The sequence below is a fragment of the Leopardus geoffroyi genome, chromosome C3 (assembly GCF_018350155.1).
Source record: "Leopardus geoffroyi isolate Oge1 chromosome C3, O.geoffroyi_Oge1_pat1.0, whole genome shotgun sequence".
Taxonomy (NCBI): domain Eukaryota; kingdom Metazoa; phylum Chordata; class Mammalia; order Carnivora; family Felidae; genus Leopardus; species Leopardus geoffroyi.
Window position 1 is genome coordinate 80,258,775 of NC_059338.1, and position 27,376 is coordinate 80,286,150.

At 53.8% G+C, this 27,376-nt stretch overlaps 1 protein-coding gene across 1 annotated transcript; it reads left to right on the top strand.

Moving 5' to 3' along the window:
• Window positions 1–875: 875 nt before the first annotated feature.
• Window positions 876–27,353, top strand: OC90 (otoconin 90). The gene is made up of 14 exons (XM_045455827.1): window positions 876–1,084; window positions 3,508–3,573; window positions 4,884–4,940; window positions 7,197–7,371; window positions 9,893–10,005; window positions 11,869–11,997; window positions 12,162–12,203; window positions 13,700–13,750; window positions 15,708–15,755; window positions 17,609–17,662; window positions 21,754–21,870; window positions 22,888–23,059; window positions 25,488–25,594; window positions 27,019–27,353. The coding sequence occupies exons 1-14, from the start codon at window positions 1,012–1,014 to the stop codon at window positions 27,351–27,353; spliced, it is 1,539 nt and encodes a 512-aa protein (XP_045311783.1). The 5' UTR covers window positions 876–1,011.
• The last annotated feature ends 23 nt before the right edge of the window (window positions 27,354–27,376 follow it).

Here is a 27,376-nt window from a genome sequence, read left to right on the forward strand (position 1 = left end):
GATAAGTTGGCCATCTGAGGGCATAGTTCAACCACGGGCTGCCCATTCGTTCACTGCAGAGATATCTGCTAAACCGCGCTTACATTTGTCAGCATTCTTACCCTCAGGAAGCCCCTGGTTTAGTGGAGGCAATGGTCACCGACACAGGTCATTGCAACCCAGGGTCACGAGGGCAGCGAGAGAAGGGCATCCCGGCGTTACGGGAGCCAGGGAAAGTGTCCCTAACCCAGCCCGGTTTGGGGGTCGGGTAGGCCCTCTGGAACTCTGGGCAGAACGTGAAAATGTAAGGGCCAGTGACACAAAAGGGAGCAGGCGTCCGAGGCTCAGGGCACCGCACAAGCAAAGCCGGGACAGCAAGAATTCGTTTGGGGTCTGGAAAACGATAAGCATCCTGGAAGCATCAGCTTCAAAGTCGGAGATGGTTTGGCAGAGTGAGGAAGGGGCAGATCCAGGGAAGCCGTACGTGTCCGGGCGGAAGAAGCTAGACCTTCCCTCCACGGGTCTCGGCTTCGGTGTCTGTGACACGGCCACGGCGAAGGGGGCCCCACGGCCCCGGGTGCAGCGCGGGACTGGAGGGGATGCCTGCAAAACAGATTCCGGAACAGAACGGATGCCAGCTGCCTTCCCTTCGAACAGTGCTCTCGCCGAGCCAGAATCCGTTTTATTCTGCCGAGTGTTGTCCCCCTCATCCCCTCGGACACCCCACCCCCTGTCTCCCCCACTGCCATCCCTCTGGAGCGGGCGAGTGAACGAATCCAGTCCTCTGGGATCCACAATTGAAGATCCACGGCGACTTCTGCAGCTGCTAATGAAATGTGTGGGTGTCGACACCCTGAGAGGACTGGGAGTGGGGGCGGGGGGCACGCATGCTTGCGAGCACTTCTCTGCGAGCGGACCACCTCCACCGGCCAGAACACCGGGGCAGTACCCGTGAGCCAGCGAGCGAGGACCCGGCGGCACTTTACCGTTGCCGCAGAAGTGGGCCGCGGATGTTCTTAGCCGTCGGCTGGCATGCCGGTGAAATCGTGTCCGAGGCAATTAGACCAAACGTGGAATGTGCCAGAGCAATCACGCGGGCTCCGCGGTAGGACCCACCTGGAGCTGAAGAAAGTGCTGGGTCTCCCCGGGTCGGAACGTCTGTCCGCGGGTCAAGTCCTCGTACAGCCCATGGCTCTCGGGCTGGAGGGAATGCCCCTCGGGGGGAACAGGAATCCGGAGGACTGGAGAGGACGCGCCTGGCCACAGCCGCAGAGCACATCCCCCTGGGAGGGAGGCCGGAGTTGGGGCGAGCTCATCGTGCTGAAGTTCGTCGTGCGAGGAGCCAGGGAGCCAGGCTGCGTCCCCTCCAACCCATCCCCGGAGGGCCTGGCCGCAGAGGGACCCAGCGCGAGCCCACGGGGTTGGTAGTTGGGGGGGCTGCTCCCCCGCAGACAGGCACCTGCTAACGATGTCTGCGTCCCCAGGATAAGTCCACGGGGGCGATGATGAGGTCGGTGATGAAGGTGAGGGCCAAGCAAGGCAAACCACTTGTTAGTGTGGAGGGGAAAGGGGGCAGCGAGTGGAAGGAGTTGCTCATAACAGTACTAATGGTAATAATTAATAATGACGAATGGCTGCCGTGACATTTGAGCGTCCACGGTGCACCGGCCAGTTATCCACGTTTTCCAGGCTTCACAGCGCCTGTCTGATCCATGGTGTCAGATCTTGCAGATCCAAGTTCATCTGCTATCACGGCCTTTGCTCCCACCCTTCCGGAATCTCGTAGACCCCCTGCTCCGTAATGAGGATTCCAGGCCCCTGGGGAGACAGCCAAGGCTGGGAAAAGGCCAAGTCCAGCTGGCTCCCTGCCTGAGTAGCTCATGCAATTCAACATTTGCATCCCTTCACCGTGACTCCACTGTGGATAAATGCAGGGTCGGGAGCTGAGTCTCGGGGTGCACAGACCCCTGGCGGTCGTTGGTCATTTTGCTTGCCGATAGAGAGGGAAAGCCCTGTCCTTGATTAGAGGCTTCCTGGGGTGGGGTCCTTTCCTTGCTTGTGCTTATTTCCCCCAATTTTTCATCTCAAGGCACTCCAAACATGCAACCTAAGTCAAAATGGTATGCTTTGTATGCAGCAAGAGCCTCCAGATGAGTCCCCAAACCTCTCTATCCTGAGCCAGAAGACCATTCTTTTTGTTTTCCTTTTTTCTTTTATTTTTTATTTCAGGAGTAGAATTTAGTGATTCATCACTTACGTATAGCACCCAGTGCCCACCCAACAAGTGCCCTCCTTAATGGCCATCACCCATCTAGCCCATCCCCCCACCCAACACCCCACCAGCAACCCTCAGTTTATTCTCTGTATTTAAGAGTCTCTTTTGGTTTGCCTCCTCTCTTTTTACCTTATTTTTCCTTCCCTTCCCCAATGTTCATCTGTTTTGTTTCTTGAATTCCACGTATAAGTGAAATCATATGATATTTAACTTTCTCTGATTGACTTAGTTTGCTTAGCATAATACACGCTAGTTCCATCCACATCGTTGCAAATGGCAAGATTTTGTTCTGTTTCAATCACCGAGTATTCCATTATATATATATATATATATATATATATATATATATATATTACTATATCTTCTTTTTTTAAAATGTTTATTTACTTTTGAGAAAGAGAGACAGAGTGCAAATGGAGGAGGGGCAGAGAGAGAAGAAGACGTGGAATCTGAAGCAGGTTCCAGGCTCTGGACTCTCAGCACAGAGCCCGACACGGGGCGCTAACCCACGGACCGCGAGATCATGACCCGAGCCGAAGTCGGACGCTTAACTGACTGAGCCACCCAGGCGTCCTTACTACATCTTCTTTATCTGTCCATCAGTTGATAGACATTTGGGCTCTTTCCATACTTTGGCTATCGTTGATAGCACTGCTATAAACATTGGGGTACATGTGCCCCTTCAAATCAGCATTTTTGTATGCTTTGGATAAATACCTAGTAGTGCAATTGCTGGGTCATAGGGTAGTTCTATTTTTAATTTTTGAGGAACCTCCATAGGGTTTTCCAGAGTGGCTGCACCAGCTTGCATTGCCACCAACAATGCAGAAGAGACCCTCTTGCTCTGCGTCCTCGCCAACATCTGTTGTTGCCTGAGTTGTTCATTTTAGCCATCCTGACAGGTGTGAGGAGTATCTCCTCGTGGTTTTGATTTGTATTTCCCTGATGAGGAGCAATGTTGAGCATCTTTCCATGGGTCTGCTAGCCATCTGGATGTCTTCTTTGGAAAAGTGTCTACTCGTGTCTTTTGTCCATCAGAAGGCCATTCTTAAGGCCAACCAATGTGAGACAGTAGGACCACCTTATTTTCATCAACAGCTACCCCAGAGACCCAGCATAGAGTAGGTCCTAGAAAAATATACGTCGAATTGAATTTACCTGCGTCCCCTCATCCCCTTGCCTGCTGGCTGCCCCTCCCAGCAAGTGGGTTATGACACTGCTCCTGCTAACACTGCTGTCCTTCTCGATTATAGGGGGCCATCCTCTGGACACCCCACACCTTCCACGGGAGCTGCCTCCAGGACTCTCAAAAACTATCAGTAAGGATTTTTTGAACTTTTCTTGGGAGACCTAGCTGGGAAGGAAGTTGTCTGGGATACTGGCAGAGAAAATGACCCTTTCTATAAATACACCACTTACTGCTGTGGCTCTTGTAGGCACAGTGATTCAAATGGGGCTCAAAAGCCTCTCCCTCAACTGTCTCCCCTGATGTCTGACCCACCATGGCTCTCTCTTTGGAGACAAAGCACTAGAGCTCCCATCAAAAGATAAAAGTCATCTGAAAGGGGGACAGGAGATGGAAGTAAATGGGTTGATCATGGGGGTAAGATGGTCACGGTATTTTAGCTTCAGATTGAGCTCTGAGACTCCTAGAAGGCAAGGTAAAGAGAGAAAGAAAGACAATGCATTCCAGGGCTCAACCTATAAGAAAGGAAGATCCATAACTGGCTTTTTGGGAGGGGGGGAAGTCTTCCTGGTGAGACAGGGTAAAGATTTCTCAGGTGGGCTCTTAAACCGGGTACCACTGAAGGACACAATGCACAGCGAACCAGCCGGCCACACTCGCCCCAACTTCAGGGTTCACTTCCAGGCTTTCAGAGAGGCGAGCTGAGTCAACCAAATTATTTGTGCATGAGCCCATGCAAGCAAAGCGATCGGTCCCACCCAGACCCAAATGACAATCTGGCCCCTCTCCAAATGCCATAACCCCCCGGCCAAGGGCGATGCCCAGTCCGGGGAGAACTTGTAACAGATGTATAGACTCACAGCGCATGCTTGGCATTTGATGGGAACAAGGCCGGGAAACCCCGTGTGGCAGCAGGCCATGACAGCCCTTTCTCTCCAGCGAGAGCATCCTGGGCGATCTGCGCATCAGGATCCCAGGAGCCCCCCCCCCCCCAGGTAGCAGCTCAGATGCAAGGGAATGGGGCTCACGGAGAGCACCCACAGGACCTGCCCCGGCCTAGAAGCTTTATTCTCTAGTAGAATTAGTATCTCCAGTAACGATTTCATAGGTACCGTTTCCAGGATGCCCAGAAGAGACATGCTCAGTGGCAAGGGTCATCACACTGAGGGGGTCCCCACACGATGACTCCCCACTAGGTATTTATAGTTCACCCGGGGTCCCCGCCTGTCCAGATACACCTCGCCCTCCAGGGGCCGTGTTGCTTTACTAACACACTTCCATGGCATCTCCATGGTAACCCGCGTTACTAGAAAGGTAGTCCGAGGTCAAATCCGTCCTTAGAGAAAGAGAAAGGTTTTTCTTACTCTTCACAGGGGCGGGACGGGGCGAGGAGGCAGGGCAGGGGAAGGGCCCGCCGACTTGTTTCCTCTGCTTTCCACTTAGATCTCACAGCCTTCCAAGGGGCGTTTAAAAACGTGGAAAGTGTGGCCGACATTTTTGGTAAGTGAAATGCCAAACTGCTTCTGTCTGCCAGGTGTCGGGGCACGGGGTGTGTGAGTGTGGGAAATCTAAGGAAGTTACCAGGGCCTTGGCCGCTGCTCTCTGGGCTCCCTTGCTCCCGCTGCCCCAGCCAAGCTCTGAACCGTGTGATCCGGGTTCCGACAGGAGTAGTGGTGTCTCGTATTGCATTGCGTGTCACTGGGTTGCGAGGTGCCTGCATCGTCCTGACTTTGTTAGTCCTGATCAGTCCCCACCCCGGGCGGCGGGGTGGGGGTGGGGGGGGGAGAGAATGGCGCCCCTGGTGCCCTCGAGCCTAAGAGAGGTATGTGACGTGCCCAGGTCACAAGGGGGACGCTCCCCTCTGAGTCCAGAGCTCAGTGGCTGGCTCTTCTCTCCCCAGCTAACAAATACACGTAAAGCCTAAGAATTTCAAAGAGGGTCAAGGGCTCCATTTATCAATTACGTTTCTATCCCGTGTCTATCGATTGCTGGACACCGTGATGGTTCCCACCATTGCTTTCCGAAAGTACCCCCCAAATAAGGCTATCTTGTGATTGACAGGGAGCAAGGAGCTCTGAACGGCTGTGGGATTAGACAACACAGGTAGAGGACTGCACTGGAGGTGTGCATGTGACTCAGTGCAGGTGCCCACTAAGTTTTTGAGTGAAAATGCATATTTACATAAACAAACACACACACACACACACACACACACACACACATGTGAACTTTAGAGTAGCTTTTTCCCTCCGTATAGAATCATTTCTTCGTTTTCCGACGAGGCCATGTGAAAACAAACCTTGGGAATGGAAGTTTGAATGGGGCAGGAAAAACTCGAAGAGTCTGGGAGGGAATAGTCCTCACAGACCCCTTGTGGACCTCCCCAAGCTCCCACGGGTGACCCTGCGCATTAGAATCATGGCTGTGGGGTCACACCCCCTTTGGCGCTTAACTGTCTTGCAGCCAGAAAGGCAGAGAATGGGGAGGGTGGGTGTGCCGCTCGAGGTCAAAAACCTGGAAATTGCTCTCTTGCCAGTTTTTTTTTTTTTTTTTTTTTTTTTTTTTTTTATTTATTTTTGGGACAGAGAGAGACAGAGCATGAACGGGGGAGGGGCAGAGAGAGAGGGAGACACAGAATCAGAAACAGGCTCCAGGCTCTGAGTCATCAGCCCAGAGCCCGACGCGGGGCTTGAACTCACGGACCGCGAGATCGTGACCTGGCTGAAGTTGGACGCTTAACCGACTGCGCCACCCAGGCGCCCCTCTCTTGCCAGTTTTGCTCGCAGGAACGTTCGTGTTTAGGGCAAATCATTGGTTGCTGGTTGGTACCTCGGGCATATCTCTGACCTTCAGTTTCTTTACCTATGAAACAGAAGTGACAGAGTGGCATCTGCCTTGCCAGATTAACGGGAAGTTTATGGGATCATGGGCCAAGCGAATGCTTTCTAAGGCGTGACTCGCTATCACTCTTAACTATTGTCCTATTTAAAGCACATAGCAGTTTCTGGCACATAATAGGGGCCCCCAAATTATTAGTGTCTGGTTCCGTTCTCTAGGGCCACGACTGTATCATTTGGGGTCCACTCATCAGACTCATAGTGACTTAAATAACAAAGGCATTTAATCATCTCACAGAAGCCGTCTGAAAGCCCCAGATGTCGGAGGTATCAGCAGGTGTCAGAGGCCCATTCTTCCTCCACCGCTCCAACTAAGCATGCTGGCTTTTCGATATTAGGCTTGGGGCCTCATGGAGACAGGGTGGTTGCCACAGCCCCAGCCAACATATCCTTACCCATATTCAAGGAAGGAGAAAGGTGTAGATCCAAAGGATGTCTTCCATGCCTTTGTCCTTTATTATGAAAGAAACAATTCCCAAAAGTCTCTAACCGACTTCCCCTGGTTTCGGCCAGATCTGGGTCACGTGCTCAGCCCTAGGCCACTCACTGTAATGGAAGCCGGGATTATTAGCATGACAAACCCAGAATGAGCATGACACATCCCCCAGGGATTTGCGGAAGGGGCTCACCTTCGCTGAGCGCCTTTCAGCTTTGTGGGTAAGGAAGAAGGGTTACGTGACTATTGGAGGTGACCAGCAGGGACCACGGCTCACAAACCTGCCTCCCTCCCATTGTCCAGAACGACCCTGAGTACACAGTAGGTGCTTAGTAGGTTGCCGCGGTGCAGGAAGTCCTGGGCACAGGGGCTCCTTCCTGGACCCCGGTCCCCGGCGCCCAGCCTGCTGTCCCCTCCCCGCAGACTGCCTGGGCTCCCACTTCACCTGGCTGCAGGCCGTCCTCACCAACTTCCCCGCGCTCCTCCAGTTCGTGAATGGCATGAAGTGTGTGGCCGGTCTCTGCCCCCGGGATTTGGAGGACTACGGCTGTGCCTGCAGGTTTGAGATGGAGGGACCGCCCGTGGACGCATCTGACAGGTGAGCTCTGGGAGGCCTGGCTGATACTTGGGAAAGCTGTCAGGAGCTTAGTTCTCCTCCCCTGCGAAGCGACTGGTTTCCTCATCTTTCCATGGCTATGTATCACGTCCTGGGAAGTTGTCAGGATCCTGGCTCTGTCTCACATGCAAAGCGTCAGAGTAGTGACTCTACGAGTGGGGTCCCCCTGTATCAGAAACACCGGGATGCTTGCTAAAATGCAGATTCCAGGGGCCCATCCCAGACCGACCGACTCAAGACTACCTTTACCTAGAACCTGAAGTCTGAATTTTAAACAAGCTCCCCAGGAAAATCATTCTTTGTTCAGAACAGTCCTGGCCAGCAGGGGTCAAGTAACTACGAAGGTTTCCGTTTCATTTTCGCACAAACGTGCGCCAATCCCACATGGACACTCTGCTTAATGTAACAGAATCCTCGGGGCGCCTGGGTGGCTCAGTCGGTTCAGCGTCTGACTCTCGCTTTCGGCTCAGGGCTTCTTGATCTCACAGTTGGTGAGATCGAGCCCTCCGTCAGGCTTTCCACTTACAGCAGGGAGCCTGCCTGGGATTCTCTCTCTCGGTGTCTCTGCCCTTCTCCCGCTCTCGCTCTCTCTCTTAAAATATATAAATAAATATTTGACATATACACATAGACAGAATCCTATCCCTGCTTCAAAGACGTAGGTAGCTAGTGGGGGTTATAGAGGAGACACAAGGGGCCCCGTGACAGTGCGTGCCCTCCCTGCACACAAGGGAGGGGAAATTACAACAAATCATCTACCTTTACACATCAGGTTAGGAAGAAAAGTTAAAATGTTAGATGCATCAAGTGTTGGCAGGGATTTGGCAAAAGGTTTACTGGCAGCGGGAGGGCACCTCTACCCCGGGATCCATGTCCCCACCCACTCGTGTGCACCTGTGCCCAAAGCCAGCGTGACAGAGTGCGTGCTCTCATAGAAGTGGGAAGGACTCCCCTTAGTAGCAGATGGGACAGCCCGTTGTCTTTCCCGGAGTCTCTCCATTAGGACACCCTCTTTGAATGCAACCTCCATGCTCCCCAAACCTGCCCTTCCCTGCCCTACACCCACCACGTGGGACAGCGCATGCACACGGTCTGTCTCACGCTCCACTCAACAAACTCTAAGCGGGAGGGTGGGGGCGGGGAGCTGCACCATGTCATTTCTGTGCACCCCCACTGTGGACCACAGCACTGGGCACATAGTAGGAGCTCCGCAAATTAACTCCAATTGCTTTTCGGAGATTAAAATTAAGTAATTACATAAAAAGTGATATATCCTTGCTGGAGCAGGAAAAACAGCTTCGGAATCAAGCAAGAGCTCTCTCTCATTTCCACGTCTCCAAGAGAGGATGTCAGTTGCCTCTGCACCAGAAGGGCACTTTCCCAACTTTGGGACCAGGAGCAAACTGACTCCCAGAACCAGCTCACTGACATTCCGACAGAAAGAGGTTGATCCGTGCGGCATGGTGCTCGGACCATTTCTGGGAATGTATTTTCCTTTCAGGTTCTCCCTTACCACTTTTTCTACTTATTAGACTTATTAGAATGCGTAGGACACCTAGCCAGAAGTCAAAGAAATGAAGCAGCAATCCACCACAGTCTCAATGATGGAAGAAGTGATGGCCCCCCCAACCGGTGGAATGACGGGCCACGCCCAATTTCGGTTACTTTACACAGTTCAGTGGACGGGGGTGGGGATCTCCAAACTCCTGGAAGACTGGATGTTTCTACTTTGAACCTTCATAGCAGATTCCAAGAATAATTGCTATCATTTATTGAGTGCCTACCTCACGGTAAGATCTATATAGATGTTTTCTTTTTTTTTTTTAACTTTTAATATTTTTTCAGGTTATTTACTTATTTTGAGAGAGAGAGGCAGAGAGAGAGAGAGAGAGAGGGTGCAGGAGGTGCAGACAGAGGAGAGAGAGAGAGAGAGACAGAATCCCGAGCAGGACCTGCCCTGTCAGTGCAGAGCCAATGTAGGGCTTGAACTCACGAACCATGAGATCACTAGCTGAGCCAAAAACAAATGTCGGTTGCTTAACCTGCTGAGCCACCAAGGCGCCCCTGATGGATGTTTCCCTGAATCCCCCAAATTTTTGAGTTAGGCAGTTGGAGAAATTTCATAGCTTGCCCAAAGCTATGAGCTGCCTGTGTACTTTTTCTTCTTTACATTGGTCTCCACTGACCTCCTGTGTGCATTACAAGAGCCTCCTGACCCTCATTTTAGTGTCAGCCTCACTCTGAGATTGACTTCGACCTTGGCAAGTTACTGAGCCTTGTACGTCTCAGTCCCCACGTATATAAATGCTCATAATGATAATAGCACCTGCTGCACGGGTGACATCACCCAGATGTATGTGCACGCATGTGTATGCATGTGTGTGTGCAAAGAGCTCTATTGGAAACATCACTGCCAGGAATCATCCAGAGACACCACAATGGCAGACTCCCCTCTCTTAACTTTCCCCCACGCTCTCACCTTGGCCTCCCCCACCTGCCGCAGCTGCTGCTTCCAGCATCGCAGGTGCTACGAGGAAGCCGCCGAGATGGACTGTCTTCAGGACCCTGCCAAGCTCAGCACAGATGTCAACTGCGTCAGCAAGACGATCACGTGTGGTGAGCATCTCCCGGTGTCTCAGGGAGCTGGGCTGAGAAATGACAGCTCGGAAGTCCCAGGCCCAGGGCTCCCAGGGTCCCCCCTGATCATCACTGCCACGGACAACATCATCGCCTCTGCTCCGAGCCCCTCGAGGGCTGGATCTATGGCATCTGTACCTCTCATGGAGTCGAGGCACCATAAATGCTTCTTGACATGAGAGAATAGCCCATCCGCAGGTTGTGTGATTTACGATTTTATACTGTAGCCACCCTGGGAGCTTGGGAAAGCAGATGGCTTGCAGCTCCCACACTGTGTGATGTTGGAACAGTCACTCAACAAGTCAGAACCTCTGCCCGGGGAGGAGAAAACCCCGTGCAGAGATGTGTTTTGAGAATTGAGTTAAACAATGCTTCAAGGTAAAACAGGGGTACCTTTGTTAAACGTAAACAGTGCTCCCGTGTGAAACAGATACCACGGTGACTGGCCTATGTTAACAAGTCAGCAGTGGAAGCGTAAGAGAGGGAGTGATGGACGGATGAGGTTTGTGGTTGCTGCTGAGTCGGTTCAAATCTCAGCTCGCCACCCTGCTCACCATGTCACTCCAGGGATTGTATTTCACGTCCCTAGACGATCCCGGCAGAAGAATTAGAAGAGGCAAAGGCGTGGGGGCGAGCATGGCACCTTGGGGGCACGGTACATTGGAGCCGTTCTTTATGGGCACCTATCATGTGCCAAAGGCTTTATACCCAGCAGATGCGATTGTCCTAACAATCTTATGAGATGGACTCATTATTCCCTGTTTTCAAATAAGGGCAGGAAAGCTCAGAGAAATTAAACAACTGGCCCAAAGTCACATAAGTGGCTAAGTAGCAGCGTCAGGGTTTGAACCCGGGTTCCACTGACCCCAAAGTCCAGCTAGCGAGGACTGGCTGAAGTGTGGCGCGTCGGGAAAGGAGTGAGGAGGGGCATGAGCCTAAATCCCTGCACAGTGAGCACGGAAAACACCGTCCATCCATCCATTCATTCATTCATTCGGCAGGTGCATGCTGAGCACCTACCTACACTGGGAGCACCTACCCACACTGGATATCTAGGTCCTGGGGATATCCTGACCTTCTCAAATCTCCTCATGGCTGCCAGGCACTGTAAAAATACCAGAACCCAGTGCTAGAGTGTGTTAGCGACAGGAGCCGTGGAGGGAGATAAAGCAGGGGAGGGCTGGGGGGGGGGAAGGCCCCCTGAGAAGATGCCCGCGGAGCCAAGACTGAGGAGCAGCGGGAAGCAAGCTGGCGGCCGTCCCGGAGGTGGGCACCGCCATGCCAGCGGCTTGTGGGTGTGCCTCGATGTACGCGGTGCCCCCCGTGCTTGGGAGACAGGCCAGACAGTCAGAAAGGGGGTGAGGAAGCAGGAAGGAGATGAGCTCCGAGCGCAGCTTTTACGTCCATTGGGAAGTTGTCAGAAGGTTCTAAACCCCCGCAAAGACATGGTTTGCCCTGAGTCTCGAAAGGCTTGTCCTCAATGAGCGTGGACAGGGCAGTAGGTTTGGGGGCGGGGGCGGGGGAAGGCCACTGACAGAGCCCAGGCACGAGCAGATGGGGGCTTGGCCCAGGGAGGGGTGTGGAGGTGGGGACATGTGGTCACACTGTAAACAGGTCGAAAGTAGAGGCCCGACGGTCGGGGGTGAGCGTGAGAGGAGGGGGCACAGAACCCAGGTTGGGCCTGCGCAGCCGAAGCTCACGGAGCCAACACGGTGAGAGCAGGACGCCCACAGGGGGAGCGGGACCCTGGCAGGCAGATCGGGGTCAGGGTGGAAGGTCGCATTAGCTCTTGGGATTCCCAGTGACATCCTCCCACCTGCTCTGCCCTTGCTCCGTGCACAGAGTCCGGGGACCCTTGCGAGCACCTGCTGTGTACCTGCGACAAGGTTGCCATAGAGTGCTTGGCTCAGTCCAGCATCAACTCTTCCCTGAACCTTCTGGACACTTCCTTCTGTCTGGCTCAGCCTCCAGGTGGGAAGAACTGGGCCCTGCGTCGGTGGTGGGGCCTGACAAGCTGAGGCGGGAGCCGGCACGGGAGCCTTAGTTGCCGTGTGTCCTCAGATGCAAGTCCGGCCCCTTCCGACAGTCCCCCAATCCGCTGCCCTGAACAGGCTTCCCAATGTGTTTCTTTGCAGAGACGCCCAGCACGAGAGAGCGGACCACGCTTCCGCCCAGAGGTAAGGCCTCCTAGGGAGGCTGCTCCTCGGCCCACAGGGGCCAGGCTACAGCTGGAACTAGGAGACACCCCCCCACCCCCCCATCCCCGCCGGGCCTGCCTGAGTGACCCGTGGCACTGGGAGATGTCCCCCCCTACCTTCCCCTGCCCAGGAGACAGCATGACTGCTGAGAAACCCAGTTCAAACATCCAACAGCAAACGGCCCTCATGCAAACATCGTTCTTTGCCACGTGGACAGGGGTGCGTTTAATCCAGTTAAGGTGTAGACCCCGGGTGCTTTCTCTCTTGCTCTAGAGTCAGGGCCCTGGTGTACAATGAGGGCAGGACAGGGTCCAGTGCTCTGACGGAGGAAAAGGCTCCTCGTGGCTGGGTGAGCTCCTGGCCGCGGAGGCCTCCAAAGAGCAGACAGGCTTCCTCCCTCCTCTGCCTTCCAGAACTTACCGCAGAAAGGGCAGTCTGGGCCCAGACAGGGGCTCCTTGCAGGGGAGGCTATTTTTTGTCCCTCCTCTTAAGACAGGCCGCCTACTGAAGGCAGCAAGTGTTCATTCCTACTCTAAAACATGTGTCTTACGGGAAAAGCGAGGGTTCAGCTCACGCCGGACGTTCCTCGTTCACCAAAGATCGCACGGCCTCTCCGTCCTGACGCCACGGGTGCTCGGGGATGGGAATTTCGAGGTGCGCTTTGGCAGAGCGCCCCTTCTTTCCTGGGGCTGGGGTCTCCCTCCCAGCCCCGCGGCATTTGTCAAAGAAGCTGAGGTCAGCGCGCCCGCGCGTGTGAGCATGCACGTGCGCAGGAGTGTGCTGGTGTAGGCATGCGCACATGTATGGCTATGGGTGTGTGTGCGCGTGTCCTATTTCGATGTATCTTCTGAGTCTGGTTCTCTTTCTTCCGTGCCGTCTGCCTCCCTTTTTAAAAAAAAAAAAATTTTTTTTTGTAACGTTTATTTATTTTTGAGACAGAGAGAGACAGAGCATGAATGGGGGAGGGTCAGAGAGAGGGAGACACAGAATCCGAAACAGGGTCCAGGCTCTGAGCCGTCAGCACAGAGCCTGACGCGGGGCTTGAACTTACGGACCGTGAGATCATGACCTGAGCCGAAGTCGGCCCCTTAACTGACCGAGCCACCCAGGCGCCCCCCGTCTGCCTCCCTTTTGAACGGAGGTCTTTCTAAGTCGGGATATCACGGTTCACAAACCTTCGAGGTCTGCAGGCCTTTCATTGCCACAACCTGGGTCTGCTAGGGTCACCTTCCCCGGCCAGAACCCAGCAGGGGCTGCAGTCCCTTCTGTGCTGGGGCCCTGTAAGCATCCTATGTCCTGGGAGGTGTAGGGGAGACAGGGAAACCCTGAGACAGAACGAAAGCCCTTGTCTGGCAACAGCTCTCGCGGCCCCCTCCCGTCTCGGGCCAGCAGTCCCAGCCTGTCCTCTGAGACCCGTGGCACTTGGTCTGGGCACAGTGTTCCATCAGTCATTGCTTCGGGGCTTTCTGTTTCAGTGGTTCCTGTGGACCCCGCAGACACCAGTGCGATGCCCGTTTCGGGAGAAGGTGAGCACGAGGGGGCCGGCGTGTAGCCCAAATACCCACGCTGTGGTTGTGCCATCTGCCTGCCTGCTGGGACTACTTCCCCTAAAATGCCCCCTGCCCGGGATTGCATTGAGACTGCTCAAGAACATTCCAGAGCCACTCAGTTCCTCCCGACCCCCACATCTCTTCTCTCTTTGCTCTGCTTTCTCCCACACTCCTCTTCCCACCTTGGTAGAATGATAGTCACCCTCGGTCACCTGAGGCTGAATTTCAGATGAGCCACAAATACTGTTTTAGTATAAGTATGTCGCAGAATTTGCATGGGATATACTCATACCGAAGAGTGATCTGTCGCTCGCGTGAAATCTGAATTTAACTGGGCATCCTGTATTTTTTATTTGCCACACTTGGCAATTCTATGCCTCAGGGGGATCGCCCTGCACCGCCACCTTCCCAGAAGTTTGAGCCTTTCTCTCCTCCGTGGCTGCTGCCGTGAGAAAAGACGCACAAGCTCACTGTGCAGCTGATCCCCGGCTGCCCTCCATGTCCAAGGGCATCTCATCCCCAACAGCTCTCGGGCAGCCCGTGCCTTGGACTCCAGGTCTAGGAGAAGAGGAAATGGCACCCGAACCCAGCCAAAGCTTCACCTTGTGCCCCGCCCACATGGCAACCATTCCCGCATGACCGACAGTGGCCACTTCCATCAGGAACCGAGGCTATGCCTCGGGCTTCGCTGCCCACGAGACAATCTCCGAATAACCCTCAGTTGGCACATTTTCCACTTTCTGCAGCCTGAGCCATCATCACCCTGGGCATGGTGCAGAGAAAACACGCTTCGTAAGGAACCTAGAGTCTAACTGGCGAAAGAGAGTTCGTGCACTCACACGTCGGTCCCCCAGCACTTAGGCACGCACACCCATGACCTAGCAGTGCCCACAAATGCCCTCCAGGAAAGGAGGGAGCCTGAATGCAGGAAGAAGCTTCAGTCACAAGGGAAAAAGACAAAGGGCCCGTGACTGTTCTCACCATCGTGTCATGCAACAACCATGCTTTGGAGTCCGGCAGCTTTGGGATGGACTCCTGGCTCTCCCATTTTTCGGCTGTAGGACTCTGAAAGTATGGTTCGCCCTCTCTAATCTTCCATTTCACTTCAGAGAGCAGCGACTGGCCTTTTTTTTTTTTTTTTTTTTTCTGTAAAGGGCCAGATAGTAAATATTTTAGGCTTTGTGGGCCATAGGGTGTCTGTCACAATGACCCAACTCGGTCATTTGGATTGGAACCATAACATCGGTAACTGGATGGGTGTGAACGTGTTCCGCTAAAACGTTATTTGCAAAAACAGGCTGAGGGCTGAGCCAGGGTTTACCAGCCCCTGGAAAGGGATGGTTACACCAGTCCTCCGGGGTGACAGGGGATTAAATGAGAGAGAGCATGGGAGGATTCTGGGCCAGTGTCTTCTTCGGAAGTCTGGTGCGGCTGTGGGAAAAGCGATGCAGGACACCGGACAATTTGCTTCAAATATTAAATCTCATTTAACACTCACACAACCTGGTAAAATCATCAACTCCACACAGAGATGGTAAAGTGAGCTGGAGAGAGAAATTGTCCAAGACATGCAGCTGGGTGGCGGACTGGGGTTCGAGGCCTGTATGGCGTTCTGTCCTTACCGCTAGACTGCACCCCCCCCTTCGGGTGCCTTCCCCCGTGGACCTGCTCCAGCAAGGGGACATAGTGTCTCGTTCTCCAAAGGGGCCATTGGCTGGTCTCTTTGCCTACAAGCAGGTCTGGTGCTAATGTGGCCCCTCGAACACTTAATGGAGACCAGCGTGTCCATATTCCTCATCAGACCACCATGGGCTTCCTCTCCTCAGCCCCCCAGTCCCTCGGCCCCCAAAGCTGTTTTGTTTGCAGGCGACCCCTGCCTGGCTTACGTGCTGAGCTGGGCGGGTAATTGAAGTTGAGTGGTTTCTTTCCACAGTGGCTACTGAGACCAGAGCCGACCCGCTGACCACGCCCTCCAGGACAAGTAAGCAGAGAAGACTCCGCAGGAGGGGACAGCACGGGATCCGGTGGCGACATGCCATCTAAATATACATGCTCAGTTCTGATGACGGCTCTTTGATGGGCCCCAGAAGACACATTAGTATACGCACTTTCCAGATGATGTAGGAAACTGAGGCTCTGGGAGGTTAAAAGTTACAGGTGGTTCAGTACCAGACTCGCTGGAGTGGTCTCTAACCCAGTCTCAGGTTGTAAGACTTGTTCTGTCTCTTGTCGTTCTGTCTTGTTCCGTGTCGTGGTGACTCACAGAGAACAGCCTCGTCACTAAAAACATCTAGGCTAACGTGTCCTCGGAAGAAGTAATCTAATCATTTACTTCACTTGTGGTGATGAATAACCATGGACTCTTTACTAATAAGCATACATATCTCATAATAACCATTTACTAATTACTAAGAATGAATAAACAGATTCCTTGGTTAACAGGCAGCGACATCACAGAGGACTTCAATGTGTCGGCCTGTTCCTAAGCCCCTACGCCCATCCTCTGGGTTCATCCCCCTGGTCCTAGGAGACCCCATTTGACAGATAAAGGAGGCGCTCTGAGGGGCAGTCGTTTGCCTGGGGTAGGACAGCATAGTATTCCGTTCATTCTGAGCCTGCGAATTTTACTTTGAAGGGAACCATCTTCCTGGCTTAGAACCTCGGAGGTTCTGTGTCCACTTTTATGTGTCCACATCAGTAGACTCGTGAGCCTGATCTCGACGTATCACCATGGCAATCTTGACCTTTGACACACTGAATTTAAGGCAGTTTCCTTCCTTCCCCCATGGTGTTGGGAGTTACCACCACTGGCTCTCTGTAGTACGGCCAGAAGTGCAACAGCCCCCTAGCTCAGTGGTTAGGACAGCCACCTTCGGCCAAGTGGCCCCGGGAACTGCATTCTGTGACTTCCTAGCTCCATGACCTACAGTAAGTGACCTGTCTTCTCTGTGTGCCCCTGTTCTCATCTCTGAGTGAGGGTGAGCACAGTACTAATTTGTGGGGTTGTTGTTTAGGACGAGCAACGCACTTAATACTGTGTCTGGCTTGTAGTAGGTCTTAGTCTGTTCCTGCTGTTACAACAAAATGTCAGTAGCCTGTGAACAACGCAATTTATGTCTCATGGTTCTAGAGGCTGGAAGTCCAAGCTCAAGACACCAGCATGGTCAAGTTCAGGGACGCCTGCTTCCTAGACAGCCACCTTCTTGCTGTGTTCCCACATGGTGGAAGGAGCCAGGGAGCTCTGTGGGGTCTCTTTCATAAGGGCACTAATCCCATTCATGAAGGCTCCCCCCTCCAGACCTAATCGCCTCTCAAAGTCCCCAAGATCATCCTGCTGGGAATCAGGTTTCAACACATGAGTTTGGGGGAAGCACAAACACCCAGTCTATAGCCTAGTAGGAGCCTAATCGCAGTTAAACAACAACAATCTCATTTCGCAGGGAACCGGGGCTCAGCAGTCTCCGGAAGCCACATAGCAGGCAACTAGAGCCCTTCTGCTGCCTTGTTCTTCTTCGTTCAAAAATACGTGGTTAAAAAAAGGTTTTTGTTTGTCGAAACTCTGGAGAAGTCTGCTTCTCCAGAAGTAGCTCAAAGATGCACCTGCTTTGAGACCTGCAGGTCGCGGCTGCTTTTGCCAGCAAGGCCGTGTCTGGGGAGGGCAGTCTCTTTGGCTTAGCAGCGACCCAGCCATTACCACCAGCTCCTGGGAGGTAACCAGGGGCAGAGCAACGAGCACATTGCCTCCTGTGCCCGTGGGATGGCAACCGCTTCTGGAAGCCAGGGTGGGACAGACCGGAGTCAACACTCATCCCGTCTCTCTTTTTTTGTGGGCAGGCGCGGGCCAAGGCCAGCAAGGCGCAGAAGCTGCTCAGACCATACCCGCTCCGGGTAAGCACACCGGGTCCTCCCGCCTGCATATAACCGTCATCCCTATACGTTTATGGGATCTGGTGTCTTCTAAAACATGGAACAATCACGGAAACCAACTCCCTTTTACACCCTCTCCCAAGAGCAGACAAATGAAGTTAAAAGGTAGGTCCATTTCGAAAGAAAGGGAAGAAAGGGTAGAAAGAAAGGGAAGCCTACCTGATAAAGAGATGCTTTTAGAAAAATATAGAAAACTGTGTATTGTTTTCTATTTAAATCACCTGTAATGTCACATTATACAGACAGCCACTTTCAACAGCTGGAGGCATTTCCCTCTACTGTCTCCCCACCGGCAGGGGCAGCTCTATGACCTTAATTAACATGAATTAACATGAGCCAAGATCTCTTGGTGCCGTGGCTTTGCAAGTCTGAGCTGTTATCACTTAAAACATGAGGCGACGGGGTGCCTGGGTGGCTCAGTCGGTTAAGCATCCGACTTTGGCTCAGGTCATGATCTCACGGAGGTTGGTGGGTTCGAGCCCAGCGTCGGGCTCTGTGCTGACAGCTCAGAGCCTGGAGCCTTCTTCGGATTCTGTGTCTTCCTCTCTCTCTGCCCCTCTCCTGCTCATGCTCTGTCTCTGTCTCAAAAATAAACATTTAAAAAAAATCTTTTTAATGAGGTGATACTCCCCTGATATTAAATATGTTCCTATAACATGATTTTGAGCGGCTGTACCACAGTTTCTGGTACGGAAGACCATAAATGTATTTAGCCAATTATCTCTAACATCTGTTATTGTGAATAATAGATTTAGGCTTTAAACCCACCACTTCGGATTCATTTGTCACCACAAATGCTGAGAAGCTGAATTACTGAGGGCGTGATCCTTGGAGGGCTCGCCCCATGTTAGCAAATTGCCCTGGAGAAACACTGGCCCTCACCTGTGGATCCCATGACTAATACCGTGTACTATTATTTAAAAGCAAGCAAACAGGGGCACCTGGGTGGCACAGTTGGTTAAGCGTCCGACTTCAGCCAGGTCACGATCTCGCGGTCCATGAGTTCGAGCCCCGTGTCGGGCTCTGGGCTGATGGCTCAGAGCCTGGAGCCTGTTTCCGATTCTGTGTCTCCCTCTCTCTCTGCCCCTCCCCCGTTCATGCTCTGTCTCTCTCTGTCCCAAAAATAAACATTGGAAAAAAAAAATTAAAAAAAAAATAAATAAAAGCAAGCAAACAAAAACCTCTATTGTTTTAATAGAAAAAAAGACCCACGGTAGCTCATTTTTCCTCCTTCTCCCCTCCGAGGAAAATTGAAAGGAGTGGTTTTTGTACCCAAGAGTGGCTGGCCTCTCACTCCGGGAGCTTTGGACCAGGCCTGGACAGAATTCTCAAATCTTTTTTTTTTTTTTTTAAGTTTATTTATTTTGAAAGAGAGAGAGTGCAAGAGGGGAAGGGACAGAGAGAGAGAGAATCCCAAGCAGAGCCCTACGTGGGGCTTGAACCCATGAATTATGAGATCATGACCTGAGCCAGGATCGAGTCAGACACTTAACCAACTGAGCCACCCAGGTGCCTCCAGAATTCCCAAACCTTAACCGAATTTATGGAGGTGGGTCCCCAGTGTCAGAGCTGAGGGCATTGAGACTTGGACCGACTTTGCCCTCAGGTGCACAGTGACCTTCTCAGCCTGGGAGTTGGGGAGCGAGAGGCATTTGGGGTGGCCGTTCAGGCAGGGTGAGGGATGCCACAGGCCCTCCTCTAAGGGGATGAGGTGGGGGTCTCACGTTTGATTAGCACCAATGATCCAGAAAGTTCTTCCTCAGAGGGGGAGGGCTTCTAGCAGGACGCTCAGACTCAGCAGAGAGACACACGGGCTTCTGGGGCTCCATCTGCCGATAGAGTTTTCCGCCTGGAGAGCCTCCAACCCCAGACCAGATGTGTCATCACCCTCCCCGAGCGATTCTAACGGCTGCTGTAGACCGTTGCCTCCTTGCTAGGCATTCGGCTAGAAGGATTATTCACACACAAAACAGGTATCATTGGGGCACCTGGGTGGCCCTGGGTCCGACTCTCAATTTCAGCTCAGGTTATGCTCCCGCAGTTTGTGAGATCGAGCCCCGCATCAGGCTCTACATTGACAGCTTAGAGACTGCTTGGGATTCTCTCTCTCTCTCTCTCTCTCTCTCTCTCTCTCTCTGCCCTTCCCTTACTCGCATGTACTCTCTCTCTTTCAAAATAAATAAACATTTAGCACAGGTATTATTAACATAGTTTTAGAAATGGGGAAATTAAGATTGAGAGAGGCTAGGGACGCCTGGGTGGCTCAGTCAGGTTAGCATCCAACTTCGGCTCAGGTCATGATCTCATGGTTTGTGGGATCGAGCCCTGTGTTGAGCTCTGCACTGAGTGGGATTCTCTCTCTCTCTCTGTCTCTCTCCCTCTTCCCCTCCCCACCCTCCACCAAATGGATAAATAAACTTAAAAAAGTGGCAAGACAAATTTTATTCAGGTTTCTGCAGTGGGGAGGGGAGACTCCAGGGTCCCTGAGCTTGGCTAGGATCTGGGTGGAGGTGAGAGGGCCTTTGAGAGGGTGAATGGGAGGGCGGACAGCTATTGGGAGCTCCTGCAGAATCAGGGAAGCAAAAAATTCCAAAATGGGGGGAGGGGGTTGTTTTCTGAAAACTTAGGGAAAGGCGGGCATTGGGTCAGTGAGCGTCTCAAGCTGTAAGTTCTCTTGGCTGCCTTGAGCTTTCTCAGGCAGGAAGTCAAGGGGAAGCGGGAGGCTGGGTCATCCTGGGGACACCAGGCTGGGGTTGGTGAGCGTCTCCTTGGTGTGGGGGCAGGGCATGGATGAAAGAGTTTGTGCCGTGAATTTGAAGTTCTCATAGGTCAAGGTTGAGGCTTGGCCAAGAAGAAGGCCCAGAGGAGGCCGGCTAGAGGCTGGTCAAGGAGAGAATCTGTCAGCTCCCAGCAGTTTGGAACATGATGGAAAGAAACCCGCTCGTGGGTTTCTGTTTACGGGATTGGAGAGGGGGGCATGATGTCAGACAGAGGTTACAACAGGGCTTCTAAAGCTGTGTGCCCAACCCCCAGGGAACGGAGTGCTGAGCAAGGACACAGAAGCCCAGGGATATGAAGCAAACCAACATGGCGGATCTGGGGAAAGACTGCAAGTCAGGGGGCCCTTGAGATGCCCCAGCCTCACCCAGCGCTCTGGGTCCACAGATGGTGGGGGCGGAGCCCACGAGGCTCCCTCTGTCTGGACCAGACTGGGTTGGAGACATCCCTACCTCTGGCCAAAAGAATAGATGGGGCAGACACAGAGCAAATCTGGACGGTGCCAGGGAGCCTGGGGGTGGGGGAATGGGCAGGGCCAGACCCCTGGCCGCCTCACGGCCACAGCAAGGACCTGGCACCTAACTCTGAGTGTGGCGAGAAGCTGCTCCCGTATTCCGAGGAGTCGGAGGCAGGGTCCTGCTCGCCAACACTACTGAGTACCAGGGGCTGGCTTCAGGATGCACCGTGCTTGTTATCCCTTCACTTGTTGTTTTTTAATTTTTTTTAAACGTTTATTTATTTTTGGGAGACAGAGAGTCAGCAGGGGAGGGGCAGAGAGGAAGGGAGACACAGAATCCGAAGCAGGCTCCAGGCTCGGGGCTGTCAGCACAGAGCCCGACGTGGGGCTCGAACTCACGGACCGTGAGATCATGACCTGAGCTAAAGACGGACGCTTACCCGACTGAGCCACCTGAGGGGCCCCACTCCTTCACTTGTGAACACCATGCCAGGCCCCCCTGCTTGGCAGGTGCATGGCGGTTAACACAACACACACAGGCCTGGCAGGCTGTGACAGTCCTCGTTGTGGGAGGTCATCCATGTGGCATGGGCTCCTGTCCGCTTCGAGGTTATCGCGGGCATTTGGAAATTCCCACGCAACATCCGCGGATCCCCAAGACTCAGCCCTGACGTCTGCAAACCCAGATCGAGGACACTACCCGAACACTTTGTTCTCCTGAAACACCCGTCTGCATTTGGCCTTGATCGTGTGTCCACCTGCAAATGTCTTCTTGGGCCACCTTTTGAACACGAGCCGTCACGCTGTGTGTTTTCAGGATCCGCAGAGACAGCTGCCTCGGCACCCGGTGTAACCATCGTCCCCGCTGGCTTGAAGTCTCTGGGTTTTGCTGCGTCCTCCATCAAAAGTGGCCCAGGGGAGACAACTGGAAAAGGTAGGCAGGAGCAGACAGAGAAGCACGTGGCCTCTCTCGGCCTTGAGATCCTCCACGTGGGTCGGGAGCAGAGCCCTTCGGGCCACGGTATCACGCTGTGACCTCCTGTCGGTGCTACCTCAAGGGGCCACTCCTTGCCAGGTGAGCTCAGGAGACACAGACAGGCCCTGACCTGCCTGTGGCCACTCAGCTGCTGAGCCGGGGAAAGGGGCCCGCTGGTCTCGTGCTCCCACCCCTCACGCTGGTCCCCGGGGGAAGAGCGTGGGTGGCATTACCCACACCGCGGTTGTTGGAAAGAAAGAAACACCGGGGCGTTCCTAACCCTCCCTTTCTCTCCCCTCCTCCCAGCAGAGCAGTGGAGAGAGCTGCATTTGAGTGGGAGGCTGGGCCGGGAGCCCTTCGCAAGGCCCCTGGTTCCTCAGTTTCCCCCCCGCCGACCATGTGATCGCGGGGTTTGCACGGTGGACCGTAGCCTAAGTTGGCCAAAGCTGCAGGCAGGGGAGGCAGGGAATGGGGGTGGGGAGGAGGGTGCAGGAGGAGGACAGAGGCGGAGGCAGAGAAAGAAAATCCAGGCCTCTGAAGGGAGAGCCCTGGCAGAAGGCGGGAGTTCCTGGTGGGGTCAGGAAGCCTGGGAGGCCGGCCAGGACGCCCCCAGGACGCTGGGCCCCTGCCAGGGCCTCAGGTGGACACAGTCCCTCCACTCCATAATCAGATGTGGCCGAAAAGCACCTGGAGTCCTGACCAGCCCCCTTACCCCTCAGGGGGATTTGACCAGGAGCCTGGGCGAGGGCCGCAGAAGCCTGGAGGGAAAGGCTTGCTCTCTGAAACACAACTGGTGCCACACAGCAGACAGGGCGGTGGGGGGGCGTGGGGGGGGGTGTACTGGCGGTGGCGATTTTCCCAGGAAACGGGGGAGGCAAGGACACAGAGTTTCCCCGGACCCTCAGTACCCACGTGAATCACCGTGAATGCTGTCCCAGGGTTCCCTGCTCTCCTGACAGTCCTGCGTCTCGCCAGCCTGTGACAGGGTCACCTTCCTGCACCTGGGAAGCAGGAACATCACGCGAGCGATGCCTCAGCTGGGAGAGATGCTCTTTTGTCTGACGTCCCGATGCCCGGAGGAATTTGAAGCTTACGGCTGCTACTGTGGGCAAGAAGGACAAGGCGAGCCGAGGGATGCCCTGGACAGGTAGGGACGAGCGAGGGTGGCGGGACAGCGGTCGCTGAGAGGGCCCACTGGCCGCGGCTTCACAGAGAAGCACTAGCCCACTCAGGACGGCTTGCTGCCATCATGGGCCCAGTTTCCTGATGAGCAGTTGAGGCTCAGCCTTGACTAAGGCCGTTCAGCTACGAAGGGGCAGACCCACACGGGTCCGGACCTTTCCAGGTGGGGAGTCTAGAGCTCTTTTAGCTCTGCCCCAGGTACTGCCCTGCTGCCCTAAGAGAGTCCATCTGCCTATTTTGCAACGACCCCAAATCTGCCTATTTTGCAACGACCAACACGTTACATTGGCAGCCCCCCCCCCCCCCCCCAGCTCAGGGTGCCCTGCAGGTGGCCACAGTGAAATTCAGCTTCTCAATAACTTTGAAGTCTAACCGCTACGTTTTATAGCCGCCACTCCTGGAAGAATTTTCAGCGACCTCGTGCATTGATGAGTATGTCCATTCACTCGCGTATGCACTCAGCCCGCATTTCTTGAGCTTTTGCTCGGTGCCAGGCACCGTGCTAGATGTGGGAGACACACAAATGGTTACACCCGAACCAAGCAGATCGAAACACGCGGCCAGTGCCATTACAGCAAATAGTGCTGCACCGGGCACGAGACGGGCAATGCAACAAAAAGACCAGCAATGCGATAAATGCCACGGAGGGGACGGAGGAAACGGGGCAGGAGCCGACCTAGACAGGAGTTGCAGGAATATTCTGAGGGCAGAGTTGATAACGGCGTTAACGACTGCACATGAGGACCGCCCAGGCCCACGGCCGGCCAGTGGAGAGCTCGGCGCTCAAGAGGCGTAGGCCCCTTGGGATGGGGGGGCCACCGAAGGGAAATCGACAACCACAGACCATCCTGGAAGCGGGGATGGCAGGCACATGGGGCATGTCACCTGTAGGTGCGATGGTGTCTGGGCGCCCGTGTCACTCACCTCCACGGGCCCTTCTGCCCTCACCCCGTCATCGAGCTCCGCTGCAGGGAATCTCGTGGGGAGGAAGCAAGGGGCTTGGCTGCACAGGCCACCTTCCGAACTTCCTTCCCACCGGGTGACACGGAAGACGTGTTTATTCCAGCAGAGTGTATAACAATCATACATTGTCTACACTCGGAAGTTCAACAGCTCGCCCTCCGCTCTCCAAGACAGAGAACGTAAATACTATTGTCCCTGAGGCCACAGCACTCAGGCAGATGGGACAAGGGGTAGAAACCTAGGAAGGATAGGGGGATGCTTTTGGAGGCCTCCTGACCACTGGCCATATTGCACAAAAACATGAGGTACGACCAGGCATATTGACCAAGGAAGTCAATATGGCTTCCTTGACATTCACAGGGAAGGAATCAACACTGCCAGCCATAGCCTTGACCGAGGAAGAGGTTCTCAAACTGATACCATTTTCCGCAAGGGGGTCTTTTCAAAACCACGTATGCTTTACATTCTGGGCAACTGGGGTGACTTTTAAGGGCATTTTGATTATACGTGATTTCTGATTCATTCACTCACTGCCTTCAGATTTTAACAATTATTTTAGCTACCCGCCACCCCCCACCCCGGGCAGGTGCACGCACCAGACAGTGGGGCTCAGCCGTAACAACAGCTGAATGGGGCTGCCTACGTGGACCTCCAGCCACCAGCTAATGTGACAGGCACACTGGGGTTGCTGGCAACAGGCAAAGCTGATACGTTGGCTGAGCACAAGCGTTACCAAAGGCTGTGACTGAGCCCTGCTCTGGCTGTGGTCTCCAACAGCACGTGAGCACCATTTAAGGCTGGGACGAGTTGCAAAGGGAGGATTTCAGGGGAGTGGCATCTCCTATGGGCTGGAGGTGTCACAAGATGCTTTCGGATGTCCGTGTGGCTAACACTGGCAACTGTGAGGCTTTATCAGGCTAAAAAGCAAGACACTGTTTCATTCATTCCCATACGGTTACCGAGGTCTTGCTCCATGTGGGACACTTTTCTAGATGCTGTTTTTCATTTATGCTCTGCTCTCTTTCAAGGCTGGGGGCCAAGGGGGTGCCCTATGGATGTGGGATTAATTATTCTATTATGTGAAAGGTTGGAGGCAGTGGGGTCACTAATCCATGTGGTTCCTTTGTGTAAATGAAAGACAGCACCCCTTCCTCAAGACTATTTCCACCTGTGGGCAAATTATTGTAATAAAAAGGAAAAGCTTTGCAGTCAACAGAGTTGTGATAAAAATACAAAAAAAGAACATTTTTAATAAGATGCATACGGTCTTAGATGTGGCATCTTTGTGCATTGCACAACTTAAACAGCCACACATGGTGGTCCTATGTGCGTTGGAAAGGCGGCCTTGGCTTCTCTCACTGCTGCAGGGATTGTGGGAGAAGCAGGCCTTGAAGGAGCGCCTTGGGCAGCTGGGTTGTCCCTGGTCTTAGGTGCTGTTTTTCCCACCACTGCTGCTTGGAGCAGGTGAGAAGGCTGGGCTGCCTGCTCGAGAGGCTTCCTCGGTCACCGGTGGAGTGCGTGGACGGTACAGCCAAGTGTAAGTGCCGCGGGCCCGTGCAGCGAGCCATTCCCTTCCTTCATGTCAGCGTCACGTACGGCTCATGCCTACTGATGGTCCCCCAGCACGTTTTCATCTAGAATGTGATTTAACACTCTTAACCGTGAGGCACAGTTAGGACCCTATACTGACGAGGGCCCTGAAGTTCAAGAGGCTAAGTCACCATCTGCCCGCAGAGCTGGCGAGGAGAGGACCAGGGATAACATCAACAGCCCGTGCATATGCAGTGCCTACCACGTGCTGGTCTGAGATCACAGGGTGTGTTAACGGTTAATACGCCCAACTATCCTCTGAAGGGGCGCCGAGTCTCCCCTTTATGAGGCGGTGGCCAAGGCCAGGGTCACACAGGCAGAAACAAATCAGTGGCAGGAGTGAGGCCCGGAAAACCATGTTGCCGAGGACCGAGGACAGAGTCCTCGTGCTCGAGTGCTCAAGGGTCTCGTGGCATTTTTCTTCTCTTCCTAAGAAGCAGAAATCTTTCCCCAAGTGAGACCCCCGAGGAACCCCATAAAAAGGGAGAGCCCTGGCCAATGGGAGAGATGTGCCTACGGCCCCCTCCCCCCTCCCCCAGGAGCCTCAGCAGGGACGTCTGAGAACTGGCGTCCCTGTGAGCGAGCGTCACTCTCACCGCCTCGAGCCCGCTTTTAGAACTGGCTTCATTTCCTCATCACACACATGATATCCACCCCCAACCCCATGCCATGCAACATTCGAGAAATCGGGTGGGGTTGCCAGACCTAGCAAATAAAAATCCATGAACTTGCATTTCAGATAAACAAATAATTGTTTAGTGTAAGCATGCCCTGAATGGACATAACTTATACGAACACATTTGTCTGAAATGCACATTTAACTGGGCATCCCGTATTTTGTCTGGCAACGTTAAAACAGATTGGACAGCAACTACTTCCATTTGACGAAGGCGAAAAGTCTGGCCCAGAGAAGTAACGGTTCCTTCCAACAAGTATTTCCCGAGTGCTAACTCAGCAAATGGGTGTCAGGGATCGACTTACTTAGGTGCTTGAGCACATGGGCTCTGCCAGCAAGGTCCTCTGTCCAGCAGGAGAGGAAGGTGGAAACAGATGATTAATGCACAATGTTATTAACACACAACGTGCTGGAAGGTAGAACCATAGTTAGGATTTGATGAGTGTCCACAGGAAAGACCCCCCCCCCTTTACTAAGGGGCGTCAGGGAAGCTTTCTCGAGGAGCGGATGCCAAGGGGAGTCTTGACAAACGGGTAGGAGTTAACCAGGAGAAAGCGAGAACATTCCCAGCAGGGAGATCACGTATGCTGGATGCCAGGGGGTAACAAGATGGCGGGTGGGGGGACAGGGCGGAGGGCCAGACAGGCCGGCCACGTCCCTCCCTCACGTCTGCTACTCTGTTCTCGCCCTCAAAGGTGTGGGGCAGAGCCTGTGCACGAAGCTGCTTTGTGCCTGTGACCGGACGGCGGCCGAGTGCATGGCCTCTGCCTTCTTTAACGGAAGCCTCAAGTCCTCGGGCAAACGAGAGTGCCAGGGCCACAGGCCGTCCTGTGAGGACAGCTCGCACGGAGGGCCTGCGGCCTCCTCCCTCAGCTCCAGCTCTGAGGAGAACAGCGAGGAGGCCACGCCCCACGTGGAGGGCCTGAGAAGAAGCAGAAGGTCTCTGGGGAAGCCGCCGGGTGGTGTGGGGACCAGGCCGCAACATGGCCCCAGACAGATCCCCAGAGGAAGTGACGAGCACACCCTGTAGTTTCCTCCCGTTAAGGCATCCTC

Excerpts from the sequence above, each read along its gene's own strand:
- OC90 (XM_045455827.1), top strand. The coding sequence starts at position 1,012 with ATGCCGGTGAAATCGTGTCCGAGGCAATTAGACCAAACGTGGAATGTG. Across the intron at positions 3,574-4,883 it reads AGGACTCTCAAAAACTATCA|ATCTCACAGCCTTCCAAGGG; the intron begins GTAAGGATTTTT and ends CTTTCCACTTAG. Across the intron at positions 13,751-15,707 it reads GATGCCCGTTTCGGGAGAAG|TGGCTACTGAGACCAGAGCC; the intron begins GTGAGCACGAGG and ends TTCTTTCCACAG.